An 18568-nucleotide genomic window follows, 5' to 3' on the forward strand; every position below is an offset into this window, starting at 1 on the left:
CTGACATATCGCCTGAATCTTCATCTTCACTATCATCAGAAATAACATCAACATGACTTCAAGCACCACTAACTCGAGGTTCAATTTGAACCGAAGTAGGTGCATTCGCAAGTGCTTCATCAGTTGAAGCAAGTTGTTTATTGTAATACTCAAACAACTCATTCAATGAGTTGCACACCTCTCCCAACAATTCAATTGCTCGTTGCGGAGCATAAACTTTCTTCAAACACTTTTCCACATGTGTTATCTTCTGTCTCGGATCCAACAATGCAGCAATGTAGAACAACTTGTTCATTCTTGGGTTCATCTCATCAGTTTCCAACCAATACTTTCCAAGCTTGTCCTTCATCTCATTGGCCATGGCCCTAATCTCAGTATCGGTGTCCCTCTGTAACTGAGTAATGAACTCAAAGATAGAGCACATTTCCTTGAAAAACAAATGGGCAGAGACATATGTGGTACCTGAGAAGAGAAGTGTCAAATCATGAAATAAAAGACTTGCTTATTTCCTTGAAAAATAAATTGACTAAGACATATGTGGTACCTGAGACGAGAAGTGTCAAATCATAAAATCTGCTCAAATAATCACAAAGCATCCTCACTTTAGCCCAATCATTGCTGTCAGGAACTCCAATTGTCATGTCTTTGTACTTCTTTTGATTCAAATCATGTACAAATTCCTTAACTACATTCACATGTAGATTGAAGGCCTCAACATATGGCACAGCAGACTCGAGCATCAAATATGTAGAGTTCCATCTCGTCGGTAGGGGTGTAATCGAGTCGAGCCGAGCTGAATAGTGTCTTGTTCAAGCTTGGCTCGTTTAGCTAATCAAACTGTTTGATTAATTATTGATCGAGCTTTAATCGAGTCGAATACAATGCCGAGCCTAATCGAGCTTTTTAAATTTAAATTTTTATTTAAAAGTTTAGTTATTTTCCTAATACATAAGTTAATTTTCAAATATATAAGTTATTTTATTCACAAAAATATAATATATTTACTATTTTCTTGTAAATAAATGATGTTAATTAGATACTTAATCCAAATATTACTACATATAGTATAAAATATAGTAAGACATTTAATGAATAAACTTATGTTTTTAAGATAAATCACTTCACGAGCTTGTTCACGAGCTAACGAGCCGAGCATCGTCATGCTCAAGCTTGGCTTGTTTAGCTAAACGAGATGTTCATTAAATTACCGAACGAGCTTTTATCGAGTCGAACGTCGAATAGCTCACGAGTAGCTTGACTCGTTTACAGCCCTACTCGTCGGCACATCCAAAGTCAAAGACTTGCTGCAAGCAATCTTCAAGGCCTCCACATAACCTCTAAACCTGTCCGCTCTAGATGGTGATGCCTTGATCCATTTGACGGCTTCTCTTACTCGTCTCACGGACATGCCAATCTCATCCAATCCCTCTTTCACAATTAAGTTTAGGATGTGAGCAACACAACGCATGTGCAAATACTTGCCACCAACAACACTTGTCCCCCACCTCTCAAAGTCTGGCTTCATGTACCTAATTGCAGCATCATTTGACGTTGCATTGTCCATCGTGCAACAGAGTACCTTATGCAAGCTCTACTCCTCCACGGATGATATGATTGCAGTAGCAAGATCATCACCTGTGTGACTAGTGCACTTGCAAAACTGATTATCTTTTTATGCAATTTCCAATCCTTGTCAATGCAATGTGCTGTGACACAAATAAAATTTGTGTTGTTGATCCCTGTCCAACAATCAGTCGTGATCGACACTCGTCCCATGCCTTTAGCTTGAAAAAAGTTTTCAAAATAACCTTCCGCTCCAAAAACAATCTCATACAATCAGCTCTTACTGTTTGTCTGCCCGGGATCTTGAACATAGGACATGCAGCCTCTATAAACATCTTGAACCCCTCATGCTCGACAAATCTAAATGGAAGTTCATCCATGATGATCATCTGACACAATGCCATTCTAACGACATTTTGATCGAATTTCCAACTTGTTAACGATCCTGTTCCATCAGTAGTGGGTTGTAAGTTGAGAACCGATTGACTAGCTATTGCTTGATGCTTCTTCAAGTACGAAGTAGTATGATTCTTCAAAGCAGTGGTGCCGTTTCTATTCGGATCAGCCCTTATTAGTCTGCCACAACGCTTGCATTGCCCTTTCTTAATCTTTTCATCCCCTTCTCCGTCCATAGCCTTAATATAATAAGCCCAAACATTGGACCTTGTCCCAGAAGATTTCCTAGTATTTTTTGCCTTTGGTTCTTCATCATCACCCTCTAGTTCATGTATTTCAACCTCTTCAAATATATCATCGTCTTCAATTCCAAGCCTATTGCTAGCTTGTTGTGTGATAGATTGTGATCCATCTTCAATTCTCTCCATCTAATCAAGAAGTTCGTCAACATATTACTTATTAGTTATTAGTAAGCAAATTGCAAATGGAGCTGGAATTTAGTACTACACATTATATCCATCAACTCAACTGCCACATTTTCGAAGACCCGACAGAGTACATACCAACAGTGTACAAATTCATCACAAATTATAAGAACAACAAAAACTGAATTGAAAAAGTTTGGTTTCAGACTACAGTGCAAGAATAACAACAAAAAAAACTGAATTCATCACAACACAAAGTCACAAACTGAATTTATCACAAATTTACAACACAAATCCATACCAACACAAACTGAATCCAATGAATAATAAAAAAGATTGAATCTTTACGACATCTGAGCTATTTGCAGAGCAAAGAAACCATCTTTACGACATCTGACCAAAGATGGAAACTTTTTACGAACCTGAGAAAAGGGAGGTCGGAGCGGGAGGGCGGGAGCCACGAGGGTGGCGACTGTGCTGCTGTGCAGACTACAGAGGGAGTTGGGGGTGGCGCTGAAGGGGAATACAGGTCGGAGAGGGAGGGCCCAGCGGCGCTGGTGGGTGCAGAGGGAGATGGGCACGGTTGGACGATGCTCCGGTCACCGGAGGGTGCAGAGGCAGACGGTAAGGGCCAAGGGGCCGAAGGCAAAGGAGGGTGTGGCGGCGCTGGACGGTGCAGAAGGCAGACGGGAAGGGCCGAAGGGGCCCAAGGCAGAGGAGGGCGCGGCGGTGCTGGAGGGTGCAGAGGGAGATGGGCGCGGTGGGATGAGGCTCCGGTCGCCGGAGGGTGCAGAGGCAGACGGAAAGTAGCCGAAGGGCATGGAGGGCCTGGAGAAGGAAGCGTGAAAGTTGAAAGCTGTTTGAGAATTGAGATCCAGCCAGCCCTAGTTTTTTACAATTTTTAGTAAATGTAAATACAAAATTAAATGTATTAATTATTAATCTATAAATTAAACCGGTTAATCGGTTTAACCGGTTAACCGATCGGTTAAACCGATTAACCGGTTAACCCCAATAAAACTAACCGATAATCGAACCGAAATCGGAAAAACCGGTTATTGGTTAACCGATTCGGTTACGATTTTAACCGGATAACCGGAATCGAATTACCAGCCCTAAGTAAAATTGTAAAAATTAAAACACTGAAAATGACTGGGTTTTTTAAATTCGAAAAATAAATTGATTTTGTAGATTTCTTTTGGTTTTTGTACATTATTTATGTACAAAATTCTCTTTAAAATTAATGTTGTTGTGACACCCGGGGCAAAAATAAGGAGCGATTGCCGGTGTACAAGGCACGGACAAAGAGCGGCTTCTATAGATGCTTTGAAGCGGAGGGGTACATGAACGAACCGAAATACACCTAATAGAGAGGGATTCCAAGAATATGCAGGTATGAGACTGCATATTCAAGGAAAACTTAAATGATTTGATAGGTGGTACTCATATCAACGAGATGCAACTTTTTTTTTTTCTGGTGGCCAAATGAAAGAAACTTCAAGGTTAAACGTGTTTAGCTTTGAGCAATTTTAGGATAGGTGATCCCTGGAATTGAGTCAATTAATGTAGGCCTCGCCAACTCAAGGCTCGACTTGATGATATGAGTCAGTTCATCCGTCTTTATTTGGGACGCGTGTTTACACGTGTTGTAGTTAAAATAAATTTCAAATTTTGAAATTTAAAAAGCAAAGGTCACTATATATAAATATATTAATTTTATTCTATTAGCTCTGCTTGACTATTATTTATGTATATATAAATAATTGGACTATAGATGAATTTTACCATATTTATTTAAGATTTTTTTTAATTTTATGTATTTTAAATTGGAAAAATTACCGTAAAATAAACAAAGTTTGGCCGAATTCTGATTTTGCACACAATCTTTGAAATTTAAAATAAAATGCACCAAGTTTTAATTTTTTCTAACTTTTTCTATGACTTCAAATTTTTCCTAAATTAAAAAACAAAAAAGTTGCCACTGCTACTTAACTCAACAAGCTCGTAACTCGTATGTATAATGCATTTAATGAACTCAACAATTCAATAATTCATTATGAAAATAAAATTTTCTCTCGCAATTAAACATTAATTCACAAGAAAATGAAAATATATTGTAATAGTTTAAAATTCAATGTATTTATTTCAAATTTCAAAGGTTGTGAATAAAATTAAAATTTTATTTTTTATTTTTTCTTGAATTAATGTTTAATTGCGAGAAAAATCTTCATTTTCATATCGAATTACAAAGTTTTAAATTTAGGGAATTTTAATTTGGGAAAAAATTCAGTAAAATAAAAAATTTGGTGTATTTTATTTAAAATTTCAAAGGTTGTGTGCAAAATTAGAATTAGTCCAAACTTTGTGTATTTTATAGCAATTTTCTTTTTTCAAATTTAATAATTTAAATTAATGTAATTTTAATTTAAAGAATTGTGTTATTTAAATTAATATAATTTCGATTAATATAATAAAACAGAGTGAGTATAACGCATACGTATTTTACGTGGTCGTTGTCACAGTCGAGCACAATGTATACAAATATAGTATTTAATTTGTCGTTGGTGTATTTTTCGGGGCAATACTAGTTTTGAAACAAAAATGGAAGTGTGGATAGATATGAGATTGTATTGAGAAATTTCGAGGTTTTGAATAAATTTCTCCTTATACAATGGTGGTTCAAATCCCAAAGAGGCACTAAACGACAAGCCAATTTCAGTGAGTTTCTCCCGACAAATCTCAGACTGTGCAGATGACGCCACGTGGACGGTCCGATACAAACTACTGCTAGCTTCAGGCCGAAGAAGAAGCTGTAAACCGCGGTTAAGAATTTCAACCATGGTTAGCTACCACCGCTTATCCTGACTGAACGATCAGCTTGTTTAGTGACGAGTTTATAAACAGCTTCTTTTACAAATTATGCAATAATAAATTCAGTTTAAATCCATCTTTTTGTCTCTCTCTCTCTCTCTAAAAGAAGAAAGTAGCGTTGCGTGTGAACATTTGATGCTGGTCGTGGAGGGTGGCGGCTTACTCACTTCGGGACACTGCTTCCATCTCAATTGTCAAGGGTTTTTCCTTTCCCTCTCCTCTCTCTCTCTCTCTCTACGTAGGAAGTTTCAAAGAGTGATTTCTGAGTTTTTAACTCAAGCTGGGATTGCAAAATTCAACCACACCAAGTTGACGAAGCCATGGTAGAAATGGAGATTTCATCACCGACTCAAGACGGAACAAAATCCGATCAAACAACACCACCCGCCAAGAGGAAGCGCAACCTTCCAGGAATGCCTGGTAAAATTACAAAAACAAGTAAAAAAGTATCTTCTCATTAACTCCAATTTTAGTAGTTGTTTCAATTCACGGCGTGGTGGCGCAGATCCAGATTCGGAGGTGATCGCGTTATCGCCGAAGACGCTGCTGGCGACGAATAGATTCGTGTGCGAGATCTGCAGCAAAGGCTTCCAGCGCGACCAGAATCTGCAGCTCCACCGGCGCGGCCACAACCTGCCTTGGAAGCTCCGGCAGCGCACCAGCAAGGAGGTGCGGAAGCGCGTGTACGTGTGCCCGGAGACCACGTGCGTCCACCACGAGCCATCGAGGGCCCTGGGCGACCTCACCGGAATCAAGAAGCACTTCTGCCGGAAACACGGCGAGAAGAAGTACAAATGCGACCGTTGCTCCAAGAAATACGCCGTTCACTCCGATTGCAAAGCACACATGAAAACTTGCGGCTCTCGGGAATACCGTTGCGACTGCGGCACTTTGTTTTCCAGGTTAATCATTTTTTTTACAAAAAATATACTTTATGATTTCTTTCTCGCTCTTGCATTTGAATTTTCTGATTGAATAACACTCTTTTTTTGTGTGTGTGTGTGTGTGTGTGTGTTTGGGTGAATAGGAGGGATAGTTTTATCACGCATAGAGCGTTTTGCGATGCGTTGGCGCAGGAGATTAGCCGTCCGCAGCCTTTGGTGGTGGATGACAGTTCGGGAAGAGATCTCAAGGACGGAGATGCTGAGCCGCTACCGCCGCCGTCTGCTGCTTCTAGTCCGCCGCAACCGCCGCTCACTCCGTCTACTCAAGTTCTGTCTCCGGTGCTGTCTATACAAAGTTCTGGTGAATAATTCTTCATTTCGGTTGCTTAAAATGCCAGCATTTGCAGTTTCATTTTTCCTTGATTTGGTTGCTTCGTTCTATTTTTCTGCAATTAATTTTAGAGAGAGAGGGGGAGAGAAATGATTCATCTCGAGGATCGAAGTGAGATTGAAAGGGGGGGTAGAAACCGTGACTGAAAGTAGGTGCATGATTGCACTGCTTTTACTCCAAATGCTACTTTTCTACATGATGTTTTTTCGCATAATGCCATTCATGATTCTCTTTTCAATAAAGAGCTTGTGCTTTTCTTGTTTTTTCTAATCTTTACATCATCATCTCTTTACGACAGCTGGATTGACTGAGAATCAGAGTATCCAGTTACAAGCAGCCGCCGCCGCCGCAAGCAGCTCATCCACCTCCAGTAGCCGCGGAGGAGTTGCACCTATTTCGCTAAATGCATCAGCACCACCTTCATACACCACCTTCTCATCACCAGCTATATCACTCTCGCTATCATCCCTGTTCAAATCCGCATCACAAAACCCCCCACGATCACACTACGCGCAGCCGCCGGCGCTCTCCGCCACCGCATTGCTCCAGAAAGCGGCGCAGATGGGCGCCACGTCGTCCAAATCGTCCTTCCTCCAAGGCCTCTGGCTCTCGGGCCCGACTACTCCATCCGATTCCCAACATTTGGAATCTCTCTCTCTCACATCTCCGACGCCCAACGCCGACTGCAGCGTCAAGCTCGAAAGCAACTCCTTGGCATCCGGCCTCGGCCTCGGCCTCCCTTCCGGCGGCGGGGCCTCGGGTTTTACTCAACTCATGATAAGCCCGCCCACGACCCTTGATTTTCTTGGACTGGGAATGCCGGCCGGTGAAGCCTCTTCCGATGGCTTCTCCGCCTTCTTCAGCCGCCTTCATCACATGCCGCCGCCGGCCGCTCCCTTTTCTCCGGTGAGGGCGGCCGGAGACACTTGGGATGAAGCGCAAGACAGGAAGCCTTCCATGCTATAGCTGTTTCTTTTGGGGAATCATTAATTATAATATACTATTTATTTGTTTTTTCTCAAGTTGGAAGACTTCTAAAATGCACTCTTTTTAAGTGCTTTATATTTGTCTCTGTGTTGTCAATATGTGTAGAATTCTAAATAGACAATAAAATTATTGTTTGGAATGAAGTTCCAATTTTTTTTTGGAAATGGAAAATGAAAGATCTACCTGGTTAGTGTATGGTTGAATTTCGTACAAGATTGTCTATTCAAATCATGAATCATAGGAGTATATTATTCTGGCTTTGCAATCAACGAATATTCTATTAGCACGTTTTGCAGTAACGCAAAAGGAAATGCGTAAGTGATGTCTTTGATCCAAATGAGATTCATTGTTGCATAGTTTTTTAAATGATATCATATTTTTTCGTTATGTTCATTATTTTATAAAAATAAAATTTATTAATAATAGTATTATAAATTATAATCTCCCGTTCCATTACTTTTGGGCACAACGATTAAGAAACCGGTAGAAAGTTATTAAAGTGAGTTGGTAGAAGTATTTAAATATTAGGTATAGAGAGAGAATATATTACCAAAAAAGTAATAAAGCATTTGTAATTAGACATTCCATTATGAAAAAGTGAGAAATTTGTAATGTAACAGAAGAAGTATTTAATTTGTATTTTAAAATATTAAAATAAGGAATATTGGCTTGTGAATACACAAGCTTTTAATCAATTCCTAAATTGAGGTTTAATCTTGATATGGAATTACATAAATTTTTCAATTTATCATTTTTTCAACACCAAATTAATATTCCCAAATATTCAAATACAGTAGTTTTCTTCTTCTTTTTTCCTTTTTCTTTTTGGCATCATTTTAGCTTGAAATTGTGCAATATGCAATAATTTAGTTTGTTTCTTCAATTTTTTTTCAAAGTTACGGATTTTAGCCTTGAATATTTCTAGCTTGAATTGACTTTAAGAAAATACTAGTATTAGATAAAAGTGTATTGTGAGTGAAAACATGGTTTCACTTTATAAAAAATAGAGATCAGAAGTAAAGTGATTGTAGTGGGATAGTGTACCAAAATAGAAATGTTCATGTTTTTATAAGACGATCCAAAATGATCAAATGTTCATGTTTTTGTGAGACGGAGGGAGTATGAAAGAAAAAAAAAAAATGAATGGTACACTCGACCTCAAGTGTCTTTGATTTCACTCTTTTTTTTTTTTTTTTTAATAATTATGCATTTTTTAAAGAATAACTTGTTTATAAATACACAAATCATATCAAAATTTTAGTTTTTAACCTAATTTAATTTTTTCTTGGTCAAAGATTACATTAACTTTGTTTTCTTTGGTCCAAATAAAAATTCCGATCAAACTTAACTCTACTTGAAAATCAAAAATTAATTGCGTGGCAATTCAGAATCATAATTGCACAGTGCACAGTGCACAGTGCACTTTGTGAGTCATACCTCATAAGGGCATGCATAAGAGCACTTCTAACTATGTTTCAATTTTTGGCTTTCATGCGAGATTACCAACTTCCAAAAAATTAAAAATCATGTATTTTAAACCAAAAAAATAGAAATTAAAAATCAAATTTAATATAATTCATGTATTTATGAATAATTTACCCTTTTTAAAATAAGACTTCTTGTATCATATAGTTTTTGTTTCCAAATACAAAATAAGATATCGAGTGATGGGAAGGGCTACAATATAAACATTTCTTAACATATAAAATACGAATTAATTAAAATGTATGAGTTTTATGTAGAACACTTATGAATTCACTGTGTATATATATGAATTGTGAAAAAATAAATTTTTTGCTACTTATAAGATTTGAACTCAGAACCATGAATTCATCCAACAAGGTGATGAATCAATCGTAGATTTTGATGATCTAAGGGCTATAAATTATTCATATTTTATACTCCATCCGTCCCATGAAGCATGACCCAGTTCTTTTCGGCACAGAAATTAAGAAATTGATATTTTGAGTGTTAAATGTGGTAGGTGAAAAAGTGAAAAGGTGAATAAATGGTAAATTTTTTGCTATTTTTAGAAACAGATCAAACTTCATGGAACAATCCAAAAAGAAAATTGAGTTATGTTTTATGAGACGGAGGAAGTATTTTAAAAAATATTTTTATTTTAACCCACCTCTCGAGTGACATAGGCAAAAGAGTTTAACTGGTTATAACATATATACATAATACCCACCGGATGTTACAGTCTTGCAGAATGGTTTTCTTCAAGTTGAGGCTCATAAAATGCGATGTTGGTTTAATAATAAAAGCAATTCAAATTTATTGATTAATTTGTCTTTTTTTTTTTGGTAAAGTTTTGAAGAATAATTTTTTTTAGTAATTAGTTTATGTAATTTAACTAAGTATTTAACTTTGACCATGGGGCTGCATGAAGCCATTTCTTGGATCGAGTCTATTGGTATATGATGTTATTCGCGAGTATTGGGCTCGACCATTACCAATATATCTTTTGAACCATTTAATTTTTTTTAATGAAATGATCATTCCTATTTAATTTTAGGGTGAATATCATGGAAATCCCTGAATTATATCCGATTTATCAAAAATATCCTGAAATTTTCAAAATGTTCTCTAAACCCTCAAACTATCATGTTTTTATCAAATATATCCCGTATCTATTTTTCGGTCACCAAAAACGTGATGTGGCTTGCCGGATGCCACAATGTAATTTATTTTCTATTTTTTAAAATGCAATGGCAAAAATGACGTCGTTTCATACTATATCATTTTTAAAAATCCACTATGAAATTTAAAATTAACTCCTATCGTGTTTGAAATTCACGCTAATAACCTAGAATTATGGATAAACGATAGAATATGGTACGGAACGAAGTTGTTTTTTTCCATGGCATTTAAAAAAAAATAGTATATAAATTACATTGTGGCATCCGGCGAGCCACATCACGTTTCTGATAACCGAAAAATAGATACATGATATATTTGATAAAAACCTGATAGTTTGAGGGTTTAGAAAACATTTTGAAAAGTTTCAAGGTATTTTTTATAAAGTGGGTATAGTTCAGAAATTTTCATGATATTTATTCTCAATTTTATGTCATTTATTTGGTTGATATACTTTTCTGTAGGAATCATTTATTCCTATTAAATTAGAATAGTCATTCCTTTTTCATCCCATGGTATTACCCATTTTTAACCCTTTTAAATTTATACTTGATAAAATGATGTTAAAAAAATTATTGTATTTTGATTTGATACCAAATTCCTGCGATGATGATGATAAATTAATATATATTAAATTGCAGTTTATTTATTAGGAAGCTTGCATTTTATTTTATAAGTTTCAACAAAGTTTTAGTAGTTGAGTTTATGAACCACTCAAAATATTTTAAGTATTTTTTCATCTTCCAAAATAAATTTATGGGTTATTGACATGTAAATACTCGAACTTTTATCATTTTCTGATTTTGCACCCTAACTTTAAAATCAATCTATATTTCTGAACTTTGTATTCTTTCTGATTTTACACCCAACGAACTTTAACCCCCAAATCGTTGCTAACATGGCAGCTGGATTGACATCCCAAATCTACAATTACATGCATGTTCTAAATTCCACATTGACAATAAACTTATCTATTTCGTTATGTACTTCAAACTTCCCTCTCAATCTGGCTGTCATCTCATCAAAGTTTTGAAGGTAAAAATTCATTAGGTGCAAAATCAGAAATAATACAAAGTTCAGGTATTTATAGACTGATTTTAAAGTTTGAGGTGCAAAACCAGAAAATACAAAAAATTCGGGTATTTATAGGCCAATACCCCTAAATTTATTGATGGTGCAAAAGGAGAAATTTACTGATTAACAGACCTACTGATAGACAATATTAGTAAAGATCACCTGAAATTTGAAGATCAAATTTTGAAAAATAAAGTTAAGAAAACAACCAGTCTACCCGCATCAACTAATGTAGTTCATCATTAATCCATGTCCCAATTGAAGAAACACAGAGTCAATCCCTAATAGAGTCAACCTTAGACCAGAAGTGAATTAATGCAGCATCACCACGATCGGCAGCGGCCTTGTCATCTTCTTCCGTCCAACTCTCTCTCTCTCTATCTTTGAGGATTATGATTAAATTTTTCAAAAGTGAAATTTAGGTTTCTTGATATTTTTCCATTCGAAAATAAAAATAAAAATGAGAGTTATTTCACAATCTCATAATAATAAAGAAAATCTTGATCAATTTCCTTCAAAATATGGATATACTTCGATTCCATGATGAAATCCCGTAATAATACGAAAAGTACAATGCATTTTTGTATTTACAACTTTGCATATTTATGTTTAACAATATGTATTTTTTTTGTTTTAGATTAAATGCAAAAAATATGGATATACTCCGATTTGATGATGAAATTCCGTTAAATTCAAAAGAGATAAGTTCTAAATCAGATATACTCAATTTTCTTGAAGTTATCCATGCACATGTGTAAGCAATATTATACATATGTTTCATGCATATTTATGTTTACACAATATTATACATATGTTTCATGCATATTTATGTTGAACATAGTATTATGCATAGTAAAGACGAGTTAAAAACAAAGAAACTGCAAAAAAAAAAAATCTTGCCACGTGTTGCATTTATTGTGTATAGACATGAACACAACAATTTGTTCAAATTTGGATCTATATATTATCTTCGTCCCTTATATTTATGCATATTTTTCCTTTTTGGTATGTCACCCACATTTATGCACACAGCACACTCTATTTTTGGACACTACCCCACACATACACTACAAAAAAAATGAAAATTACCGACGGCTTTTTCCCGCCGGTAAATATAGGGCGGCCGCCGGAAACACATTTACCGGCGGCATTACCGGCGGCGCGAGGCCGCCGGTAATTTTGGCGTCGGTGATCTCCATTCCGGCGGCATATGGCGGCCGCCGGTGATTAGTGGCGGCGCCGACGCCGCCGGTAAAGTCCACCAGACGGCGGCCGCACGCTCGCCGGACTGCCGGAGGGTTACCGGCGGCTTTTTGCCGTCGGTAATATTTTTTAAATTTATTTATTTATTTAATTTATTTATTTAATTTATTGTATGTCCACAATTTATTTTCGTATTTATACAATATTGCATAACTTAGACGAACTTCCCACTCGGTCACCCATCTTACTTGTACTCTGAGCCAAACGCGCTTACCCTTGAAGTTCTTTTCGAGTGGTCATCGGTATAGAACACTCGTATTATTGATATATCTAATGCCTATTAATTCATTTAAACTCTAGTTCAATATACAATATACAATATACATTCATAACCTTAGAATATGTCAAGATGATATCCAAGAGATATTGTTAATTATGGATCGGGCTCGTTTCCGTCCTTATTTTAATGTCGGAAAAATATTTATTTATTATTTTAATTTAATTTAATTTTTTTATATATATCAATCTAGTAACAATCTTGAATTCTTACTATGAATATATCTTTAATTTCTTACTAGGAATCTTGAATTCTTAGTAATAATCTTGGATTAGTGATGATTGATGAGTGAATCACTAATCAAATTAGCATTCTTAAGTTATAATTATAAGATTCTTACTAAGAATCTTGAATTCTTAGTAATAATCTTGGATTAGTGATGATTGATGAGTGAATCACTAATCAAATTAGCATGCTTAAGTTATAATTATAAGATTCTTACTAAGAATCTTGAATTCTTAGTAATAACCTTGAATTAGTGATGATTGATGAGTGAATCACTAATCAAATTAACATTCTTAAGTTATAATTATAAGATTCTTACTAAGAATCTTGAATTCTTAGTAATAATCTTGGATTAGTGATGATTGAATCATTAATCAAATTAATATTCTTAAGTTATAATTACTCAATGCTGAAAACGAAAAAAATAACAAAAACAAAATGAACAGAAGGAAAAAAAAAAAAAGAATTTTTTTTAGCAGATTACCGGCGGCACACACCGCCGGTGATTAGCGGCGGCGGTAACTGTAGCCGGACGACGGCGTTTCTATTGCCGGACCTCACCGGCGGCGGTTGCCGCCGGTGATTAGCGGCGGCCACACGCCGCCGTTAAATAGCGGCGGCATCGCCGCCGGTAACCTGTTTACATATATAAATTAATTCATATTATTGCTACCGGCAGCGCGGCCGCCGGTAATCACCGGCGGCAGTATTGCCGTCGGTAATGCCGCCGCTATTTCGACAAACACGGGTCGTCCATTCCGCCATCGGTGAGCCGCTTCGCCGCTAAATCGGCGTTTTTTTGTAGTGATAATTTTCACAATTTTACCCTTATAACTTACACGATTAACCTTATATATAGGGAGATGCTAAAATAAAAACTAAAATTAGGCTACAAATTAAGAACCATTATATGCCTTTAGATTAACAAAATTACATGGTCAATCTTAATCAAATTAAAGAATATAATTAACACCAGATTTTCTAATAGGATACTTCAACATTCCATACACATCACAAACTTATACGTAAAATAAAGAAGAAGAAAAAAAAACTATTATCACTGTTGAAGAACACGCTCACTACTCTAATGGATTCATATGCATTTGAATGAAAATTCATACATACACCTTCGAGAATTCATATCTAATTTGTGTATTTTCACAGTTCATTTTCGCATATATATTTAATTACACGCATTCTAATTCATACATATATTGTCCATAGTTCATTACTACACAATTATATCACAATTTCGCTTCTGGTATACCCAATTTGCGTATTTTGTTATAACTTGTTAAAAAGAAATTATGAAAATCACACGTGATTGTTTATATAAATCAAAATTCATACGTATATTAGTGTCAATATATGAATCTAGCCTATTTCATATTGTAAAATTAAAATCTAGCCTATGAAATAAAAACATAAAAAATTAGCCAGTTTTTGAGCACAAAGACAAAAATACCCCTCTATAAAAATAAAAAATTCTCTCTTTGTCCGTACTCTCTCAGTCTCTCTCTTTCTCTCTCTACGTCTGCCATTTGGGGATCCAGAGCGTGGCGGCGGTGGCGCCGTTCAGGGCGTGCTTCGGCTCGGAATCGATCGCGAGGACGGCGGCGGGGCCAGCGGTGCCGGAGATTGAGCTGGTTTTGGTGGGGAAGGGTGCTGCGACGTGGAGGATGAGGTGGTCGAATGTGATGGTGGAGATCGATCGGAAAACGACGTGCCTGGGATTTGTGGACGGCGGTTCTAAGATGGAGGGAGTCGCGCACGCGGCAGCGGTGCTCCGCCACTGCTGACTCGCCGGGAAGAAGACGCTATTCTGGCTGAGGTGGACGTTGTAGAAGGCGTCCAGATTGAAACAGTGATTTACGATTTGGAAGAAACCGTGGCTCGAGCAGGCCGTCGGCCGTCCTGATCTGCGCGGCGGCGGTGGAGTCGATGGCTTGTCGATCTCCGCGGAGGAATCCGGCGAGGTCTACGGGCGAAGGGGTGGCAAGCTTCCGGCTGAGGGAGAGGTTGAAGAAGGCGTCTAGATTGAAACCGTGATTTACGATTTGGAAGAAATCGTGGCTCGAGCAGGCCGTTGGCCGTCCTGATCTGCGCGGCGGCGGTGGAGTCGATGGCTTGTCGATCTTCGCGGAGGAATCCGGCGAGGTCTACCGGCGAAGGGGTGTGTGTGTGTGTGAGAGAGAGAGAGAGAGAGAGAGAGAGAGAGAGAGAGAGAGCCTGCTAAGTCAGAGAGAAGAAAGAGGGATGGAAATTTGATGTGATGAATTTTTTTTTTTTAAAATATATATTGTGTTTATGAGGATTGTGAATTTGTGATTATTTGTGATTTTTATTGGATAGATTTGATATATTAGAGGATATACGTATGAATTCACAATTTAATTTTCTTGAATTCACGACCACATTTATGAATTCACAATTAGATTTAAGAATACATTTACGAATTCACAACTAGATTTAAGAATTCACAACTTAATGTTCTTGAATTCACAACTAGCTCGATGAATTCACAACTTAATATTCTTAAATTTACAAATAAATCTATAAATTCATAATCAAAATAAATTACAGTTTTAATTGTGAATTCAAACTTTAAAAACTCAAATTCACAACTACTTGAATTCACAACCAAAATAAATTCTAGTTGTGAATTAAATTCAGATTGTGAATTCGACTGATTGTGAATTCACAACCAACATAAATCTGGTTGTGAATTAAATTTTGGTTGTGAATTCACAACCAAAAAATTATAGTTGTGAATTAAATTTTGGTTGTGAATTCGACTGGTTGTGAATTAAATTTTGGCTGTGAATTCGACTAGTTGTGAATTCACAAACAAAAAATTCTGGTTGTGAATTCGACTGATTGTGAATTCTCAATTCACAACCAGTGTGAATTCACAACCAAAAAATTTTGGTTGTGAATTCACACTGGTTGTGAATTGCGGGATTTTTTAAAGGGGTGATGTAAAGTGGCCATTTTTTTAATTTTTAATGTGGAAGGGTATTTTGGTAACAGTGGCCATTTTTTTATGTTTTTATTTTAGTGGACAATTTTTAATTTTACAATATGAAAGTGGCTATTTTCAAAATCCACTCCGTATATTATATGTATGAATTTTCGTATTTTTTTTACAAACCATGTTTAGTATTTGCACGAATTCGTTGCGATTTAAAAATTATATAAAGCTTTCATAAGAATTTGAATGGAAATTTATGCATACGCCTTCGACAATTCATATTTAATTTCAGTATTTCTATAGTTTATTTCGCACATATATTTTCCACATTTAACTACACACAATATATAGTTTTCATTATAAATTCATACATATATTGTCCACAGCTCATTACCGCACAATTTCGTTCCCGGTATATCCAATTTGCGTATTTCGTTATACTTTGTCAAAAGGAATTATGAAAATCACGCTTGCTTGTTTATATAAATAAAATCTTTATTTTCATAATTAATACTCCATCCGTCAATAAAAATGGCTACCTTTCCATTTTGGTTTATCCCACTAAAAATGATCACTTTCTCAAAATGAAAATATTTATTATTTAATTAAACCTAATTAATTAATTTAATTAAAATTTCTAACAAACCTAAACACACACACTTACACACATCACGCAGACACACACACACAAACTCCGCACCCTCTCCCTCTCGTATGCACTCTCCGGTCGATGGCGGCGCCACCGTTGCGCCACGACCGCCGTCTCCTCTCCCTCTCGCATCTCTCTCTGTCTCCCCCTCTTTCACCCTCTGATTCTCTTTCTCATCTTTCGCTTATCTCTCTCTCCATAGACCTCTATGTCTACCTCTGCCGCCTCCGGCCTCTATCCTCGCCGCTTATATCGTCGCTCGCCTCTACCTCGCCAGAAATTATGGCTCTTTTATCTCTTGTCACCGCCTTTCTTCCCAAGGTCGCCTCCACCCTCCTCCCGCCTCCGTCGTCGCGCTAGAAATTAGGGCTCTTTTGGGTCTGCCATCTGGCACCGTCTTCCCTTTAAGAAATGGGTGTTTTTTTTTTTTTTTTTGGGTTTGTTTTTCAGTTTTCCCCTCACCGCATAATTTGGGTGTCTGGCTTGGAGGAGAAATAGAGGGGCGATTCAGGCGGGTGAAGGCGCTATGGTTGTGTCTAGTGCGTGTCTGGTTTTGGGGTTGTCACTGTCACCGGAGAAGAAGATGAGAAGAAGAAGAAGCGTCCAATGCAGTGAGAAGAATAAGACGAAGAGCCAGATTTCCAACTTTTTTCCCCCTTAATTAACTCATTAATTTTGTTGGACGACCACACTTAATTAAAACATAACGTCAATTTCTTAATCTCCGTCCCAAAAGAAAGAGGCCGCTTTTATGGGGACGAAGGGAGTAGGTGGTAATCTCATAACCGTGTGAATAATGGAGATTGATTGAAAAGTCAACTACCTATTATACCCTTGGACGAAATTTAACTGTGAACTAACAATGTGCAACTTACGAATCAGACGGCTCTTCAAGATTCAATCAAGGCTATTAAATAATTGATATTTATGGTTATGATAAGTTCTTATATTATAGTATAAGAGGAATTTTCACCCTAGCCCTCCCATACATGTACTTCCTCCGTCTTGTAAAAATAGTTCTAAGAGGGAGTGAAAGGTTTTAATAAAAGTGGTTAAGTTTGTTATGAGTGAAGTAAGGGTCCCACCATAAAGATATGCTAATAATGATAATTAATTGTATTGTGAGTGAAGAGAGGGTCCTACCATGTGGTAGAATAGGTAAATAAGTTAATATATGGATGGTAAGCTATTGTGGGGTAGTGTCCATAAATGAATTATGACTATTTTTTGTGGACGCCCCAAAAAGAAAAATTATGACTATTTTTACAGGACAGAGGGAGTATATGGAGTGGTTCGAATGAGTTTCATCATATATGGTGAGATTTTATATTGATTTGTAGGTGTTGATTTAATGTATCCTATGACTGATAGTTATCTGGCGGAGGAATTTTTTTTCGGTGTTTGCATCCTAGAGGGAGCGAAAAATTTATTAATTTTTTTTAATATCGTAATTCAACACTATATAATGCGTTATTCAACATTATATATTGGCTTATTCATTATTATCATGTCTCACGGATAAAATGAAAACAAAAAATACTCCATCCGTTTCATTCATAATGACTTATTATTATTCGGTACAGTTATTAAAAAGAAGTGTAATGAAAGGATAAAAGTGATAGAAAATAATAGAGCCCACAACTTTTTGTGAGAGAATGTGGTTTCCTTTTTTAAATTGAGTCATTATCAATGAGACAAATGAAAAATAAAAGTGACTAATTAGCAATGGGACGGAAAAAGTAAAAATTTCACTTTCTCCAGAATTCAAAATCAGGTGATGCATTCATTTATTAAGGCGATACATCCATCGTAAATCTTCATGATCCAAGATTGTTCTCATTTTAAATTTCCATTCTCATTTGAACCAACACCCCCTTCTCTATATATATACACGTATATGATAAATATGCCATATTTTCATTCATTATTATTTATCCAAATTCGAGTATAAA

General features: G+C 36.4%; 2 protein-coding genes across 2 annotated transcripts; one reads left to right on the forward strand and one right to left on the reverse strand.

Moving 5' to 3' along the window:
• Positions 1–944: 944 nt before the first annotated feature.
• On the reverse strand, positions 945–3250 carry LOC131003309 (uncharacterized). Its single transcript, XM_057929821.1, has 2 exons — positions 2807–3250; positions 945–2387 (listed from the first exon to the last, which is right to left on the reverse strand). Exon 2 carries the CDS (start codon positions 2385–2387, stop codon positions 1665–1667), a length of 723 nt encoding a protein of 240 aa, XP_057785804.1. The 5' UTR covers positions 2807–3250; the 3' UTR covers positions 945–1664.
• A 2026-nt stretch (positions 3251–5276) lies between these two features.
• On the forward strand, positions 5277–7660 carry LOC131003310 (zinc finger protein ENHYDROUS-like). The gene is made up of 4 exons (XM_057929822.1): positions 5277–5675; positions 5761–6157; positions 6283–6500; positions 6829–7660. Exons 1-4 carry the CDS (start codon positions 5576–5578, stop codon positions 7494–7496), a joined length of 1383 nt encoding a protein of 460 aa, XP_057785805.1. The 5' UTR covers positions 5277–5575; the 3' UTR covers positions 7497–7660.
• The last annotated feature ends 10908 nt before the right edge of the window (positions 7661–18568 follow it).

This window comes from Salvia miltiorrhiza, unplaced genomic scaffold (genome assembly GCF_028751815.1).
Source record: "Salvia miltiorrhiza cultivar Shanhuang (shh) unplaced genomic scaffold, IMPLAD_Smil_shh original_scaffold_190, whole genome shotgun sequence".
NCBI classification, from domain to species: domain Eukaryota; kingdom Viridiplantae; phylum Streptophyta; class Magnoliopsida; order Lamiales; family Lamiaceae; genus Salvia; species Salvia miltiorrhiza.